Genomic DNA, 17372 nt, shown 5'->3' with positions numbered 1-17372 from the left:
TTTTAGAGAATATCTTTTGGATTTTGCTACACCATTCTTCTAAGAAGTGCAGTTAAAATTGATGTGAGACTCAAAAGTAAATGAAAATATAATCTAGGCAGGAGAACCCTCCAGATCCTAAACAAGTGCTAGATTGAAGAGAATTCAGTCTCAGGGTCCTTAGAGTTAAGGGACTTGTTCTGGGTTAAAAGAACCTAGAATAAAGACTTGGGTCCCTAAATCCCTTTTTGTTTTCACCTAGAACAAAAGAAAATATTCTTATATTGTAAAGTGACTGATTTGGTGGGTTGGAGGAGGGAGGGAGATGAAATTTCCCTAAGCTAATAAAATTTTCCTTTTTTTCCTCTCTTCTTTGCTAAACCTTTATTTAATGTCATTAAATATTTAATGTCATTAAATGTTTTCTTCTTGAGAAAGATCTGTGGGAGGGAAAAGAAACAATCCTTACTTCACCCTGTTCAGGCCATTCCTTTGTGTTTAAAAATCCTGAAGTAAGCCGGGCTCCGTGGCTCAGCCTGTAATCCCGCGCCTTTGGGAGGCCGAGGTGAGTGGATTGCCTGAGCCTGAGGGTTCGAGACCCACCTGGGCAACTTGGTGAGACCTCATCTCTACAATAAATCAAAAATTAGCCAGGCATGGTAGCGTGTGCCTGTAGTTCCAGCTACTTGGAAAGTTGAGGAGGAAGGATCACCAGAGCCCAGCAGGTCAAGGCTGCGGTGGCCGGGAGTAGCCACTGCACTCTAGTCTGGGTGACAGAGTGATACTCCAACTGAAAAAAAAAAAAAAATCCTGAAGTAGAAACAACTGTTCATAAAGACTTTGCCTGTGACTACAGTCACCCTTGAAGCACCTACTATGTACCTTTACTTGTTTAACAAAATTCTGAAATAAAAGCTAATTTCAGGGGCCTTTGGATCAAAAAGGATCAAATCCTGGAAAAGGAAAAAAAAAAGGCAGGTTGATATAGAGTTTCTGGGAAAGACTCCCAATACTATTTCAGTAGAGGAAAGAAATGTCTTAGCTGTTCACTTGTGGCATATTTTACTCTATTTTACTCTGACAGTAACAGGGAATTTAATCTGTACCTCCTCCTTTTTCTTCTTAAGCAGTTTTCGTCTTTTTTCTAGGTGTTGGCATATTGGTTAGGACTCTTGGGTGCAAAGGAAAGACCTCTGAAGTTAGTGGAAGCATAAAGGATACTTTTTAAATAAGCAAATGAGGGAACCTAGGTGAGATTTACTTTCTCCCATTGAAGCTGTTTCCTCCTTTTGAAGATTGTTATTTTCTGCTCCTCTGGCCTCAAGGTGCGGAGGTTTCAGTCACACACCAAGACTGACTTCATCTCAATTCCAGATTCCCAGGGAGAAACACATGTTCTGCCTGGATCAGCTAGTCTGGGAGCATGGGCTAAGAAATAATGGCGGACATTTATTATTAACTGAGTGGCAGGTGCCAGTCTTAAGTATTACCCCATTTAATTCTCACAACAACCTAAGAATATAATTCTCACTTCACAGATAAAAATACCAAAAGAAAAAGAGCAAAATAACTTGTAGCATAGCTAATGAGTGTGGGAGTGGGGATACAAACCCAGGCCACTTCACCTCCAACTCAAATGGGGGTGAGAGGAACTTTTTTGGGGGGTGCGGATCCTAGAAAGCCAGGCAGGTGTCTTTCTGCTACATTATTTCTTTAAAAAAAAAAATTGACCAGGCACAGTGGCTCCCGCCTATAATCCCAGCACTTTGGGAGACCGAGGTGAGAGGATTGCCTGAGCCCATGGGTTCAAGACCAACCAGGGCAACTTGGGCAACCAGGGCAAGACCTCACCTCTGCAATAAATCAAAAAATTAGCTGGGTGTGGTGGCACGTCCCTGTAATTCCTGCTACTGGGAAGGCTGCGGCAGAAGGATCACCTGAGTTGGTCAAGGCTGCAGTGTCTGTGAGTGTGCCACTGTACTCTAGCCTGGGCAACAGAGTGAGACTCCAAAAAAAAAATTCTTTTTTGCATTTTTCTCTCTGCCTGATAGAAATCTCTCTGTCCATATTCACAAACTGAGGAATTCCAAACATTCACATGCTTGACTCCCCAGAAGTCCTCTTAGCCTTTTTGCAGGTTATTTGAGGATGTGATCAGTGAGTAAATAATACCCGAAGGCTGTCAGAGCGGCTTTGCAATTAGACAAGAACCTCTTCTCTTTAGTTGGGGCTGAAACCAGCTGAGTTTAATTGCTTCTGCACACTCAGATTCATTGAGTAAAAGGATACTATACAGTAAATATGAGGTTTTTCTAAACCCTGGTTCTGCACAGTATCAAGTAAAGAACCAAGTTTTCTGGTTTTAGATTATTGAGTGTCAGGTCAACACCCTGATTGTTCCTTGAGTGTCCTGCATTTGGCCTTCTTATTTCACACCTTGTCCAGGTACTTTATTAAATATGAGATCTTTAAGGTGAAATCCAGCAATATCCATCGTGTTGTAATGTGTCTCTTCATGTATACTGATTGTGAGCACTTTCAATAAACCAGAACAAATTACTAAGAGATTTGTCACCTTTATCCCTGGAAAAGAGAGACAATATTGGCCGCAATGCAGGAAATAAACATGTTTATTGTTATGGTTCTTTGGGTTGCCATGGGTGAGGCACATAAAGCCTGTAGCACATGTCTGGAATGTTATTATTATAGTCTCCTGTAACCAGTAACCCTGCTTTTAAAATGTGTTTAAAAGTCATTAGTTTAAGCCAGGTGTGATGACTCAAGCCTGTAATCCCAAGTACTTTGGGAGGCAAGAGGATTGCCTGAGCGCAGGGTTCAAGACCAGCCTGAGCCAACTTGGTGAGACCTGGTCTCTACAATAAATCAAAAAATTAGCCAGGCATGATGATGTGCACCTATAGTTCCAGCTACTTGGAAGGCTAAGGTGGAAGGATCGTCTGCGCCAGCAGGTTAAGACTGCAGTGGCCATGAATGTGCTACTGCACTCCAGCCTGGGTGACAGTGAGACTCCAACTCAAAAAAAAAGTTATTAGCTTAAAAAATGTTTTAAAACTCTATAATTAGATAGCAAATGCCTGTGAATGTGTAATTGCACTGCTGGGTAATAGACTGACTTAGGAGGCAGCTGCAACCCATGGGGAGCGTACAGGCAGCTCATCATACAGGATATTTCCAGGCAGGTGAGCCAAGGCAGCCTTGTCAAGGGGTGGAAAATGGAGCTCACATCCCTGCAGGTGAGTGTGAGACAAGAGCAGAGTTCTATGGAAGGGGTCAATCTGAGAAGAGCCACACAAGAACTCTACATGGAAAGATGTTTAGGTGAATGCACTTAGGTTTCAGCAAACAGAGCTCCACTCAGGCCAACTAAGTGAGGGCAGATATTGTAAGAGTCCAGGGGCAGTAACATGACTGCCTGAGTCAAGTCAAACCAGGCTTTGTAAGAACTAGCTGTGGGAAGTTGCCAAGGACCAGAGTGGTTTCTTCATCCCTCAGAGGCCTCTTGGGCTCTGTCATCTTTACTTCTTTCCATGCCTGATTCCATTCTATCTCTCAGACTGTATTCTCTGCTTGCCCGTGGCCCAACCTGATTGTCAACCCCGAGTCAATACAATTCACCAGTCCATAACCAATGCTGATGGATTTCATGTGCTTCCTAATTCAAATTCTTGGCAAAAAAAGAAAAAAAAAAAAGAGAGAGAGAGACTGGCTCAGCCCAGCTATGACTCAGTTCTCTTTGGATTGGGAAAACACCCTTGATCCAGTCATCAGGGACAAAAGGGCACGGTCAGGTGGCATTTTTCTCTCTTGAACATGACCACATAGGTCTGTTCCTTCTTCAGGGACAGCATATAGAAAAGTGGGTCTTGGGTAAGGAAGAAGGTGAAACCAGCCAAGCATAGATGAGGGCATCCAGGTACAGTACAAACAGCGGAGTTTTGCCCAAGGGCAGAGAAAATAGCTGAAAATTCATCGAATATGCACAGATTGTAAATTGAGTGTACGATAGTCAGGAGGGGCTCAGGAGGTCAATAGGGAAGAGATCATGAAACGGGTCTCTTCAGCAACTCCAGGGGGACCTTCTTCTCATCCTGCCAGTGCTCGCTGGAGCCCTGCCCTTGAGCATGCAACCATGCTGCGTACTCACCACACCAAAACAGGCCATTATGAGTGCTGTGTTGTGGACCTGACAGCCCCAGTTTGATATTAGAACTATTCTAGAAAACTGGTCACAGATCACAGTTTGGGGAGTCTGGGAAGTTCATGAACCCTGACGTAAAGCACAAAAGAAAAGAATAGAAATTGTGGAGTCGGCCAGGCGTGGTGGCTCACGCCTATAATCCTAGCACTTTGGGAGGCCGAGGTGAGAGGATTGCCGAGGTTTGAGACCAGCCTGGGCAACTTGGCAAGACCTCATCTCTACAATAAATAAAAAAATTAGCCGGGCATGGTGGTGCATGTCTGTAGTTTCAGCTACTTGGAAGTCTGAGACAGAAGGATCACCTGAGTCCAGGCTGCATTGGTTGTGAGCGTGAGCGTGCCACTGCACTTTAACCTGGGTGACAAAGTGAAACTCCAACTTAAGAAAAAAAAAGAAAAATGAAATTGTGGGGTCTTTGTGAGAAAGAAGTTTGTCCACTTTATTTCTTTTTCTTTTTCTTTTTTTTGAGTTGACGTCTCACTCTGTCTTCCTGACTGGAGTACACACTTTATTTCTTTCACAATGCAAGGCTTGGTGCTTTAAGTAGAATTTGTCTTCAGAAGTGTTGGTTGGTTGCATGAATGGAATTAAGAGAATGGAGTAGCCAGACACGGTGGCTCATGCCTGTAATCTCAGCTCTTTGGGAGGTGGAGGCAAGAGAATTGCCTGAGCCCAGGGGTTCAACACCAGCCCGGACAACTTGGCAAGACCTCATCTCTACAATAAATAAAAAAGTTAGCCAGGTGTGGTGGCACACGAGTGTCATTCCAGCTACTTGAAAGACTGATGTGGAAGGATCGCCTGAATCCAGCAGGTTGAGGGTGCAGTGGCCGTGAGTGTGCCACTGCACTCCAGCCTCGGTGAATGGAGTGAAGTAAGTAGCAGAGTAAATGGAAGAGAAAGAGACAACAGAAAACGAGAGAAAGAGGAAGTAGGGACAGAAAGGAGAGGTAGAAAGTACGAGAAAGGGAAAAGTTGCATATGGTAGAACAAGGTATAAAGCTCATTCATTTATTCATTCATTCAGCTGATATATTTTGAGCACCTACTATGTGCCAGGCACAGGGCTGGGTGCAAGGATATGGCATCAGATGAGATAGACAAAGTTCCTGTTTTCACAGACCCCACCTTTTCTGGAAGAGATAAACTCCCAAAGAATAATAACAAGTTGTTCGAAATGACAAATTGTGATAAATACTCTGAAGGAAACCAACAGGTTGAGAAAGAGGCCTTCAGGGCTGGGGAGAGAACTTCTGTATTGTGCGATCGGAGGAGTCTTCTCAGAAGAATTAATTGCCTTTTCTGGAACAAGGTGCATTCTGGAAGAAAAAAGAGGAGAATGCTGGGAAAGTTTAATTGTAGGATGGGACATTTAAAAAAAAAATTAATAGTGCAATCAAAAAACCTCCATTCTGTTGATGCAGAGTAGTGAGTAGCAAGTCTATATAACTGCTAAGTTAAAAATGATCAGTCACAGCCGGGCTTGGTGGCTCAGCCTGTAATCCTGTGCTTTGGGAGGCTGAGGTGAGTGGATTACCTGAACCCGCGGGTTCGAGACCCGCCTGGGCAGCGAGACCTCATCTCCACAATAAATCAAAAATTAGCCAGACGTGGTAGCGCGTGCCTATAGTTCCAGCTACTTGGAAGGCTGAGGCGGAAGGATCGCCAGAGCCCAGCAGGTCGAGGCTGCGGTGGCCGGGAGCAGCCACTGCACTCTAGTCTGGGTGACAGAGTGAGACTCCAACTCAAAAAAAAAAAAAAACAGTCATAAGTTATTCCATAATCTTAGAAACTACAAGAGTGTGAAGTGATCAGAAATAGGAGTAATCAATCTACACAGTACTTTGCAAGTAGTTAGGAGGTTCTGGATATAAATGTAGAGTAGACCCTGTAGTTATCAATAAGGGATTTCAGACTCACAGATAATCAGTTAATGAGTTTCTTCGTCTATGACCCAGTGTTTCAAGATAGGTTGACTTGAAAAAAATATTTTATATATATATATATATATATATATATATATATATATATATATTTTTTTTTTTTTTTTTTTTTTTTTTTGAGTTGGAGTTTCATTCTGTTGCCCAGGCTGAAGTGCAGTGGCATGCTCATGGCCACCCCAGCGTTGACTTGCTGGGCTTCGGCAATCTTTCTGCCTCAGCCTTCCAAGGAGCCGGAACTACAGGCTTGTGCTATCACACCTGGCTAATTTTTGATTTATTGTAGAAATGAGGTCTTGACAAGTTGCCAGGGCTGGTCTCAGACCCACAGGCTCAGGCAATCCACTTGCCTCGGCCTCCCAAAGTGCTGGGATTACAGGGTGAGCCACGAAGCCCGGCCTGAAAAAATATTTTTAAATGAACTGTATTGGTTTGAGATTTGAAGGATTTGGAATTTTAAAACTATTCACTGTATTATTTCTTCAGCGAGAAAAACAATCTAAACAATTCACTGTGCTATCTTTTTAAAACATCAGATTTTGACAGTCCTGATAAAAATTTTTCATGCTCAAAATAGGTCAGTTTCAGAACAGGTTATCGATCGTAGGCCAGAGAACTATCATTAGTTCATTCTGTATCTTCATTAGCTAAAAAATGTAGATTAGATTACAAAGTGAAACCCATGCGTTTCTATCCCCCACCCCCCAGATTCTAGGAGCTGCCCCACTTCCCAATACAATTCAACCTTTTTTTTTTTTTTTTTGAGTTAGAGTTTCACTCTGTCACCCAGACGGAGTGCAGTGGCCGCTCCCGGCCACCGCAGCCTCGACCTGCTGGGCTCCGGCGATCCTTCCGCCTCAACCTTCCAAGTAGCTGGAATTACAGGCACGCGCTACCATGCCCGGCTGATTTTTTGATTTATTGTAGAGATGAGGTCTCACCAAGTTGCCCAGGCAGGTCTCGAACCCGCGGGTTCAGGCAATCAATCCACTCACCGCAGCCTCCCAAAGCATGGAGTTACAGGCTGAGCCACTGAGCCTGGCTCAACTCAGCCTTTTCTCTGATTTTATGAACTACTTCATCTTCTTTTCAAAAGAAAAACCTCTTTTTTTACTTCACGAATTAGAACCAAAGTTGGTTATTTGTAAACTAATATAAATTTCTGTTTCTTGCGTATTTTAGGTCAAAGCATTTATACCTATGACAGCTTTTCCCCTATTGTCTGAGCATTCGAAGAGATCATTTTTACCCTAGCAAAACTAAGATGGTTTCTCTTTTTTAAAACACACTCATTTCCAGATCTTTTACCATGATCAGACCATTTCGCCTCCTCAAATTTTCTTCCAGGCCTCTGTTGCTGACTGTCAGAATTTCATTCTTACTAAAAGTCTAAAGGATATTTTACTGAACCATTCTCTCATCTCACCTCCCAGAAATGAACTCTTCTTTGTCTGAACTCTGATAACCATGTTCATTTTAACTATTCCATGTACTGTCTCCCTTATAAGAGTATAACTTCCCTGAGGACAGGTGTTGCACCATATCCAGTGGCACCAGTGCCTTACATTTTAATGTGGTGGAGAAATACTTACTTCTGTTACACAAGGAATATATTTTGTGCTTCTTGCTCTGAAGATTCTGAAGGGGCAATGTAAAGATGTGAACTGAATTCTGTCTGAAATCCAATTTCATATTTGAGGCTTGACAACTGTTGTTCTTACCTGGTCTTTAGTAGATCTATAAGTCCCTAAACTTGTAAGCAAATATTCTTTATATGTCTATATGTACCCAGTTGTGTTTTTCCCAAGTTAAAGTTTAGGGCTTTCATTAGATTCTCAAAGGGATCTGTGACCCATAAAGGGCTGAGAATAACCGGCTACCTGCAGTTGGAGGAAACTATTTGCCACAGGTATACTGTGCATCAGAAATTATGCTAGGCTCGTTCATTTATCTTGCTTTTGCCTTCCAGCAGTATAATGCAATGTTTCTCATTATAGCAATAACTATTATAATAGTAATTATTATAGGCTAAATTTATTGTGTGTTTTTTTTTTTTTTTTTTGAGTCAGAGTCTCACTCTGTTGCCCAGGCCGGAGTATAGTGGCACACTCATGGCTACCGCAGCCTTTATCCGCTGAACTCAGGCCATCCTTTCACCTCAGCCTTCCAAGTAGCTGGAACCACAGGTGCATGACACCATGCCCAGCTAATTTTTTGATTTATTATAGAGACGAGGCTCACCAAGTTGCCCAGGCTGGTCTCGAACCCATGGGCTCAGGCAATCCTCTTTCTCCACCTCCCAAAGTGCTGGGATTACAGATGTAAGCCACCACACCCGGCTTTATTGTTGTGCTTTCTATATGCCAGGCACTGTTCCAAGCGCATATATAGATGAGCTCAATTAATATTCCTCCAAATCTTATTGGACAGGTGATATTTATAGTTCTCCCCCATTTTACATGTGACAAAGCCAAGGTGCAAAAAAGTCATGTAATTTGTTTGAGTGCACTCAACTAGTGGCAGAGTTCTTTATTCAAACCCAACGGGTTTACTCTGGAGCTCGCCCTCTTAGCCACTCTGCTGTTAGGTCACAGCTAACACATGGTAAAGCTGGGATCCAGGCCTGGAGAATTTGACTTCTCTTTACTACTTCTAAATTGGGGTTAAATGTGTCAACTACTCACCAAGGTTATAGAGCCTCGAAAGAGTAGAAGGCAGATTTGAACCCCTGTCTCTCCGCTTCCAGAGCCTACTCCCTTTCTGTTTGTCTTCTGCCTTTGAGTGCTTCTCACTGGGCTCATTCCTCTAGGGAAGCTGCTAACAGAGAAAAGTTTTTCTTGGTATTGGAGTCCTAAACTACCTGAAAAGCAGCAATACCCTCATCACTAATCTAAACTCTGTGAAGGCAGAAATTGAACTTTTCCATTATTTGCCTCATCCACAATACAAATGGGCTTTCAATAAACATTTGTTGATTCAGTCAATTACTGTATTCATGAAAACAGAGATGGGCTCTATCGTAGTTCATTCAGCTGGGAATTTTAGTAGGTGCTTGAATAGCACAATGTAAATGCCCAGGCCAGCATCACCAGTGAGTGATGTGACCCACTGGGTGACAAAAGGAAGCAGTTGGGTTGTGGCCAGGCACAGTTCAAAAGCATTTTTATTCTTTTTAGTTATTGAAAGTATTTTTAACTAGCAAACAAAGGTTCCAGGCAGCTTTTATTTGAAATTGCATGAAAGATTAGTAAATTTATTTTTAAAAAATTTTTATTATAGTTTATTTTGATTGATTGATTGATTTTATTTTTATATAGAGATGTGGTCTCACTATGTTATCCAGGCTGGCCTCAAACTCCTGGGCTCAAGTGATCCTCCTGCCTCGGCCTCTCAAAGTGTTGAGATTACAGGCGTAAGCCACCATGCCTGGATAAAAGCACTTTTAGACATTTTCACTGATTTAATCTCTGCACTAGCATGCAGAAAGCTCACACGGCTAATAGAGGAATTGTGACTCAAATCTAGATTGGACGACCACTATTCTATCCCACTTGTGGACTGTGTTTATGTGTCCACGTGAGGTAAGTGCAAGTAAGGGAAACATCATGGCGGAATGGAGGTCTTTGAGAAAAGAGAACTCTCAGACTCTCTTGTGAACAAGTAGAAATTTGATAAAGAGAGCTTAGATGTCACTAGCCTGTGAAAAACAGAACTGTGGAAACATCATACACGGTTTGCCAGACGGGATGTGCGAGGATCACGTTCCTCTTTGCTGTCCCCTTGAAGCTCTCTGTAAGTAATCTCCAAGCAATGGTCCTTTTCGTGAGACAGGAATGCCATCAACTCAGTGAACAAGTATGCCTTGAAGTTGCTTTTCCAATAGTGGTATTGTCATTGATTTGCTGTCATCCTTTTGTGCTTTCTCACAGGGCCTTTCCCGTGATCAGTGACACACATTTGCAGCGAGCTTTGATCCATACTCCTCTGGCTTCAGCCCTGAAAGGCATCAAGCCGAGGAGCCAGGAAGCTCAGGGGTCATGAACTTACTGCTGATTGTATAATGCTAGGCACCAGGAGAAAGCTTTCTGAATCCAATAGAATTAGAGCAGAGTTTCTGAACGCCAGCACTGCTACCGTTATAAGGGACTGTCCTATTCATTTTAGGATGTTTAGAGCATGCACTAGATGCCAGAAGCATCATCCTTCATGGTCATCAGCTCACAGTGTCTTCCTCCAAATACAGCAAGTCCCCTAGGCAGAAACAAATTTCATTCTGAGAGCACGTTTGTAAGTCCAACATAGTTAGCCTGGGTACCCAACTAATACAATTGGCTATACAGTACCAGCTGCATCACTGCTGCTTTTATGCTTACTTCTGGACATCCTGGGCTTGAAATAAAGATACTGCATTATTGTTCTCTATATAGTATTGTACAGTAAAGCACACAAAAGCACAACCACTTGCAGAGGATGCACGCACATGACAGTGTATGCCAGACATGTGAACTAACTTATGTGATTGGATATGCGAATGGACGTTCACATCTTTGAAAGTTCACAACTTGAAGGTTCACATGTAGGGGACTTAACTGTATTACAAAATGACCTCTGATTAAAAACCACGTGTTTACAGATATAGGCACATGCATATATGCACATATAGCCATGGTGCCTACAGTTGCCTTGGCATTGGGTTTTTGTTTTTTTTTTCTTCTTTGTGCTTTGGGTTTTTTTCCTTCACTGTAGTAGTGGGTTTTTTTGTTTCTTTTTGTTTTTAATCTAACGAGGACTCTGCTTCAATGTTGACTCTGATTTTTTTGGTCTGTCCATTTCACAAAACCTTTCCAAAGAGTTAATTATGACTGTTAACACTACTGTGTGCTTGCTACTCTGCTAAGCACTTCACATGTGTGTTTAAAATTTAATCATCGCTGGGTGCAGTGGCTCGCACTTGTAATCCCAGCACTTTGGGAGGCGAAGACGAGAGGATTGCCTGAACTCAGGGGTTTGAGACTAGCCTGAGCAACATGGCAATAATTAGCTGGGCATGGTGGCGCACACCTGTGGTTCCAGCTACTTGAAAGGCTGAGGCAGAAGGATCACCTGAACCTAGCAGGTCAAGGCTGCAGTGGCCATGAGTGTGCCACTGCACTCCAACCTGGGTGACAGAGTGAGACTCAGACTCAATAAATAAATAAATAGTATTTATTCATCAAAATAAGAAGGTGATCCTGTTATTCCCAGTTTGCAGATGAAGAAACCGAAGAACAGGGACATGAAAGGGACTGGTCCTAGATTTCACTGGTTTTGAGTCAACAGAGTTGGGATGCAGACTCAGGCTATCTGATGTCTTTTCCTTCTTGTCCACGATGCTTTACTATCTTCCTTTTTGGATGAAACCTGTACCATCACTGTGTGCCCCTTCAATTCTCAGGATTTTGACAACTGTGTGAAATTTGGTCTATAAGTCACAATCATACACCTGTACATTGAAATGATGTGCCATGCACAGTTAATTTCAAGTGTTAGTTTAGGCCAGACATGGTTGGCTCTTACCCGTAATCCCAACACTTTGGGAGGCCAAGTCAGGAGGATTGCTTGAGCCCAAGAGTTCAAGACCAGCCTGGACAAAAGTAGCGAAACCCCATCTCTTTTTTATTTTATTTTTGAGTTAGTGTCTCACTCTGTCACCCAGGCTGAAGGGCAGAGGCACACTCATGGCTACCACAACCTCAACCTGCTGTGCCCAGGCAATCCTTCTGCCTCAACTTTTCAAGTAGCCGGAACCACAGGTGTGCCATCACACCCAGCTAATTTTTTTTGATTTATCATAGAGACAAGATCTCGCTAAGCTGCCCAGGCTGGTCTCAAACTCCTGAGCTCAGGCAGTCATCTTGCCTTCACCCCCCAAAGTGCTGGGATTATAGGCGTGAGTCACCATGCCTGACCAGCTCCATTTCTATTTTTTTTAATTAAAATTAAAATGAAGTGTTTGTTTAGTTACCAGTCATGCAAATGAGAGCCGGCATTGACCATGGACATATGTCTTTCTCTTGTCACCACCAGAGTGTCTCTATGTGTTCCCCTGCCAGTGGAACTACCGTCCTGATCACTGTATGTATGGGAGCAACTGCAAAGATGCTGAGCGAGAAGGGGTGTCAGTTCTACACGGGAACCGAGGTGTCTACCATGATGACAAGCAGCCGACTTTCAGAGCACTCTATGAAGCAATACGGGATGTAAGTGTGCTCAGCAGTCACATGCCCGTCAACATGAAGCAATTCAGGAACTTTGTTCACCAGTCCCTCGGGAGGCCAGATATTCCCAAAGCATTGAGTTGTGCCGGTTTTTCCCAACCCCGGTCACTCTACGTTACTATGACCAGCTAATACATACCCACTCTTGATTTATTTCCTTGTACATCACTCATTATTTGTTATTTAAATAAATTTCCGCTAGGAGGAGATGTCATGTCACAACGAGAACCCCTATGCCATTTGCCATTGTTGAGAATAACATATTAGGGTCATGATAATACAGTCAAAATAAAATGGTATTATTCAGTTCAAGCTAAATATGTTGCCTACTTGCCAACTTGACCCTGTCGTGCAGTCAGGTGTCAAAGTGATCAGTTAGGACAAGGAGCCAAATTGAAAGTAGCAATCAAGACTTTTTTTTTACCTAACTGCAAAAGGAGACCCCGACTCCCTGTGTTCCATTTTCCCCCTAAAAGGGTACCAGGTGAGTGGAGGTAGTACAGATGGCAGGTATCTTCTCCCTGCCAAGGAGCACAGTAAGAGAGGATCTTGCATCCTTTTTTTTTTTTTTGAGTCTGAGTCTCACACTCTGTCGCCCAGGCTGGAGTACAGTGGCTCACTCATGGCCACCGCAGCCTCAACCTGCTGGGCTCAGGCGATCCTCCTGCCTCAACCTTCCAAGTAGCTGGAACTGTAGTCACACACCACCACACCCAGCTAATTTTTTAATTTATCGTAGAGATAAGGTCTCACCAAATTGCCCAGGCTGTTCTCAAATCTCTGGGCTCAGGCAGTCCTCTCACTTCAGCCTCCCACAGTGCCAGGATTACAGGAATGAGCCACCATGCCTGGCTGGATCTTGTATCTTTATGGCCTCCTGGGCCAGGGATGGGGGAGGAGAAGAGAAGCAGGTTGAGTGGGAGTCAGAGTAGAGCAAAGTGCTTTGGCCAAGGTACCCCAGGAAGGAAGTTTCTGAATGGAAGTGCCTAGGCAAGGCTGCAGATATATGCGTGATCAGGGCTGGCCTGGGCCCTTGCCTGCAACTCTCTCCAGCAGACGGTTAGGCTGTTCACTGAATCTGCTGTGGGGAGGACAGTTTTCCTCAAAGACCTACCAGTCAAACCTTGTCCTTGCCTGTTGTTAGACTTGACAGATCACGTCTGGAAGTTTGGCTTGGTGCTGGACTCCCTCAATACCTGAGGCCCACTCTTCTTCAAAGAGATGAAGTAGCAAGTTTGTTGTTGGTGGTTGCTTGTTTGAGTCAGAGTCTCACTCTGTTTCCCAGGCTGGAGTACACTGACACGATTGTGGCTACCACAGCCTCTACCTGCTGGGCTCAGGCGATCTTTCTGCCTCAGCCTTCCAAGTAGCTGGGACTACAGGAGCACGCCACCATGACCTGCTAATTTTTTGATTTACTGTAGAGACGAGGTCTTGCCATGTTGCCCAGGCTGGCCTGAAACTCCTGGGCCCAGGTGATCCTCTCACCTCAGCCTCCCAAAGTGCTAGGATTACAGGCATGAGCCACTGCACCCAGCCTATTGTTGTTTTTTGAGACAGGGTCTCGCTCTGTTGCCCAGATACAGTCTTGGCTTACTGCATCCTCAAACTCCTGGACTCAAGCAATTCTTCCATTTCAGCCTCCTAAATAGCTGGGACTACAGGCACACATCACCCCATCCAGCTAACTTTTTTTATTTTTTCATCTTTGGTGGAGGCAGGGTGTTGCTATGTTGCCCATGCTGGTCTCGAACTCCTAGGCTTAGGTGATCCTCCCACCTCTGCCTCCCCAAGTGCTAGGATTACAGGTGTGAGCCACCGTGCATGGTCTGATTAGCAAGTTTTAAGGAGACATATATGAACTATCTTCTTGCAGTAAATGGGAAGATTGTAAAGACTTTGCTTTGTGATTTACCACCTGGTTCATCAGATCAAGTACTCTCTGCTGCTTCACCTCCCTCACTTTTGGAAAACGCTGTACTCCATGTTTCCTTTTCCTTGAGATTGCTAGGGGAAAGCCAGTAACAAGTGCTTCTAAGGATTACCCTTCTGAAACCGTAATCCCAAGATACAGAGCAGAGATCAGCAAACTTGGGCCAAATCTGCTCTGCTGCCTATTTTTATAAGCTATGTGGTCTAAGATTAATTTTTACGTGTTTAAATAGAAGGAAAAAATTAAAAGAAGAAGAATATTTTGTGGCATGAGATTCAGATTTCAGCAATTCATAAGTAAAATCTTTTGGGAACCCAGTCACTCCCATTAATTTAAGTATTGTCTTTTTTGTTTGTTTGTTTGTTTGGTGGACACAGGGTCTCCCTGTGTTGTGGAGGCTAGTCTCTGACTCCTGGTCTCCAGCGGTCCTTCCATGTTAGCTTCCCAAAGCTCTGGGATTACAGGCGTGAGCCCACCCATTTATGTATTGTCTATGACTGCTTTGGTGCTAAAGCAGCAGGACGGTTAGTTGTTATAGAAAATGTATTGCCCACAATGTCTAAAATATTTACTGTCTAGTCCTTTGCAGAAAAAGTTTGCCAACCCTTGACATAAAGTGTGTAGACTTTATTAGGTTTTTCTTAAGAATCTAGGAATCCTCAGTGTTTCATGAACAGGCTTTGGCAGATGTGAGGTAGGGGGTAAATCCTGTGATATAATAACACGTTTTTGTATGTATAAAAATGCACAATTGGGGTTAGGCATGGTGGCTTATGCCTGTAATCCCAGCACTTTGGGAGGCTGAAGCAGGAGGATTGCTTGAGGTCAGGGATTCAAGACCAACCAGCCTGGGCAACATAGTCTCTTTTATATTTTGTTTAAAAAAAGGTGTGTTTGATGGAGAGAGTACCCTAGAATTCCAACTCTGGAATTTCCAGATCTGACTTCTGTGCAGGAAAGGAGTTTAGTATACATCTAAGCTAGTACCTCTTTCTTAGACTGCACTTCCTGCTGTTTGGTTTTCAAAGGCCAGGTGATTTAATTATATAGAAAATGTGTTCCATACTTAATGATATCTCACATTTTAGGTTTTCAAACAGACTCCAGGGCAAACCCATTCCAGAGTAAAGTGAAAGTTAAACAAGTCAATATGCAGCAACTTTGTGTCTGTCAGAACCACTCTGTAGTAGCTTATGTGATCTGTCAGCCTGGTTTGGAATTGAGCAATGGTGGTTCTTGAGTTACAACTCATCTTGTTTGTTTTCTGCAGAAAGAGAAGGGGGCCGAGTAACTTTGTTTCATAAATGAATCTGCTTAATGCACTCAGTGATGTTCCTAAGCTGAGCCTAAAAGTACAGTTTTTGTTCAGGCACTTCAGTCAGGAAAATCACTAACCCCAACCCAGAATGTAGGCAGACTCCACCATAAAAGATGTATCTCCTGACTGGGCACAGCGGATCATACCTATAATCCCAGCACTTTGGGAGACAGATGGGAAGGTCACTCGAGCCCAGGAGTTCGAGACCAGCCTGGGCTACATAGTGAGATCTCCTCTCTATAAAAAATAAAAATGAAAAAATTAGCTGGAAGTGGTGGTATGCGCCTCCAGTCCCAGCTACTCAGGAGGCTGGGGCAGAAGAATTACCTGAGCCTAGGAGTTTGAGGCTGCGGAGAGCTGTGATCGTGCCACTGCACTCTAGACTGGGCAACAGAGTGAGACCCTAATTCCAAAAAAAAAAAAAAAAAGCCAGGCTCGGTGGCTCAGCCTGTAATCCTGCGCTTTGGGAGGCCGAGGTGAGTGAATTGCCTGAGCCCACAGCTTCGAGACCTGCCTGGGCAACTTGGCGAGACCTCATCCCTACAATAAATCAAAAAAATTTGTGGGATGTGGCAGCGTACGCCTGTAGTTCCAGCTACTTGGAAGGCTGAGGCGGAAGGATCGCCGGAGCCCAGCAGGTCGAGCGACAGAGTGAGACTCCAACTCAAAAAAACAAACAAAAAGAGGTATCTATATCCTCTTCATGTAATGGATCAGAGCTTGGTTTTCATAATTTTCCACTTACCTCTTGCCCTAGTTTGTTCACATTTTCTCACTTGCTCTGTCTTCCTTTTTATAAATATTCTCTCTCTCTCTGCTTCTCCTCCTCCTCCCTACCTCCCACCCTCCATCTATCAGATAGATGTTCTTTTGGTGATTCTCTGGACAGTCATTTATGAAGCACTCATTTTATGTAGGAGCAATTCCATTTTCTAAGAATTTGGAATTTTGACAAGGACAAAGCCCTCATCCTTAGGAAGCATGTATTCTGGTATCTGGTATACTCATAGACAAATAAATAAAAGTAAATCCTCTGAGATGGTGAAAAAAGTTAAGAAGGTATGGGGGGGGAGGGGGATGGGATTAACAGTAGCAAATATCTGTCTGGGGAAGGGGAAACACCTCTTATCAACAGGGTGCCTGAATGAAACGTAATTGTACACCTAACCCTTAACTGTACCCCACAAAACCATAATAAAAAATATTGATAAAAAAAAAAAAGAAAGTATCAGAGAAGCAGGGTGATGGGTCCAGAGTCCCAGGGTGGAGAAGTATGTCCTACTCCCTGGGGTGTAGGGGCGGCCGCTGCAAACCTGGGCCTCGACTAGGTAGAGGCAACTCTGGAGAAATTTGAGGAAGACCTTGATGAGCAGAAGAAATAACCAGGGGCAAGTCCCTGAAGCAGTAGTTAATTTGGTGCGCCCAAAGGACAGGTGTCAGGACGGGCCAGATAAAAGATGAGAAGAAGCCAAGGGGGAAACCTTTCAGGACCCCTTGAGCCTTTAGATACCAGTGGTCTGTGGCCTGTTAGGAACCAAGGCCTCTCAGCAGGAGGTGAGTAGCGGGCCAGCAGAGCTCCAACTTCTGTCAGATTAGCGGTGGCATTAGATTCTCAAAGGGGCATGAACCCTATTGTGAGCTGCACAAGCAGGGGATCTAGGTTGCACACTCCTTATGAGAATCTAACACCTGATGATCCCCACCCCCCATTCGTGGAATAATGGTC

General features: G+C 43.7%; 1 protein-coding gene across 1 annotated transcript in view; it reads left to right on the top strand.

The window, feature by feature from the left end:
- The window catches only part of GXYLT2 (glucoside xylosyltransferase 2), a 72020-nt gene that overhangs the window by 50958 nt on the left and 3690 nt on the right, over positions 1–17372 (top strand). The window contains exon 5 of the mRNA XM_008068213.2: positions 12205–12377. Within this exon, the coding sequence (XP_008066404.1) occupies positions 12205–12377 (173 nt within the window). The remainder of the gene's footprint in view (positions 1–12204; positions 12378–17372) is intronic.

The sequence above is a fragment of the Carlito syrichta genome, unplaced genomic scaffold (genome assembly GCF_000164805.1).
Source record: "Carlito syrichta isolate Samal-C Ts95f unplaced genomic scaffold, Tarsius_syrichta-2.0.1 Scaffold309895, whole genome shotgun sequence".
Lineage (NCBI taxonomy): Eukaryota > Metazoa > Chordata > Mammalia > Primates > Tarsiidae > Carlito > Carlito syrichta.
This window is presented reverse-complemented; position numbering and strand designations above follow the sequence as displayed.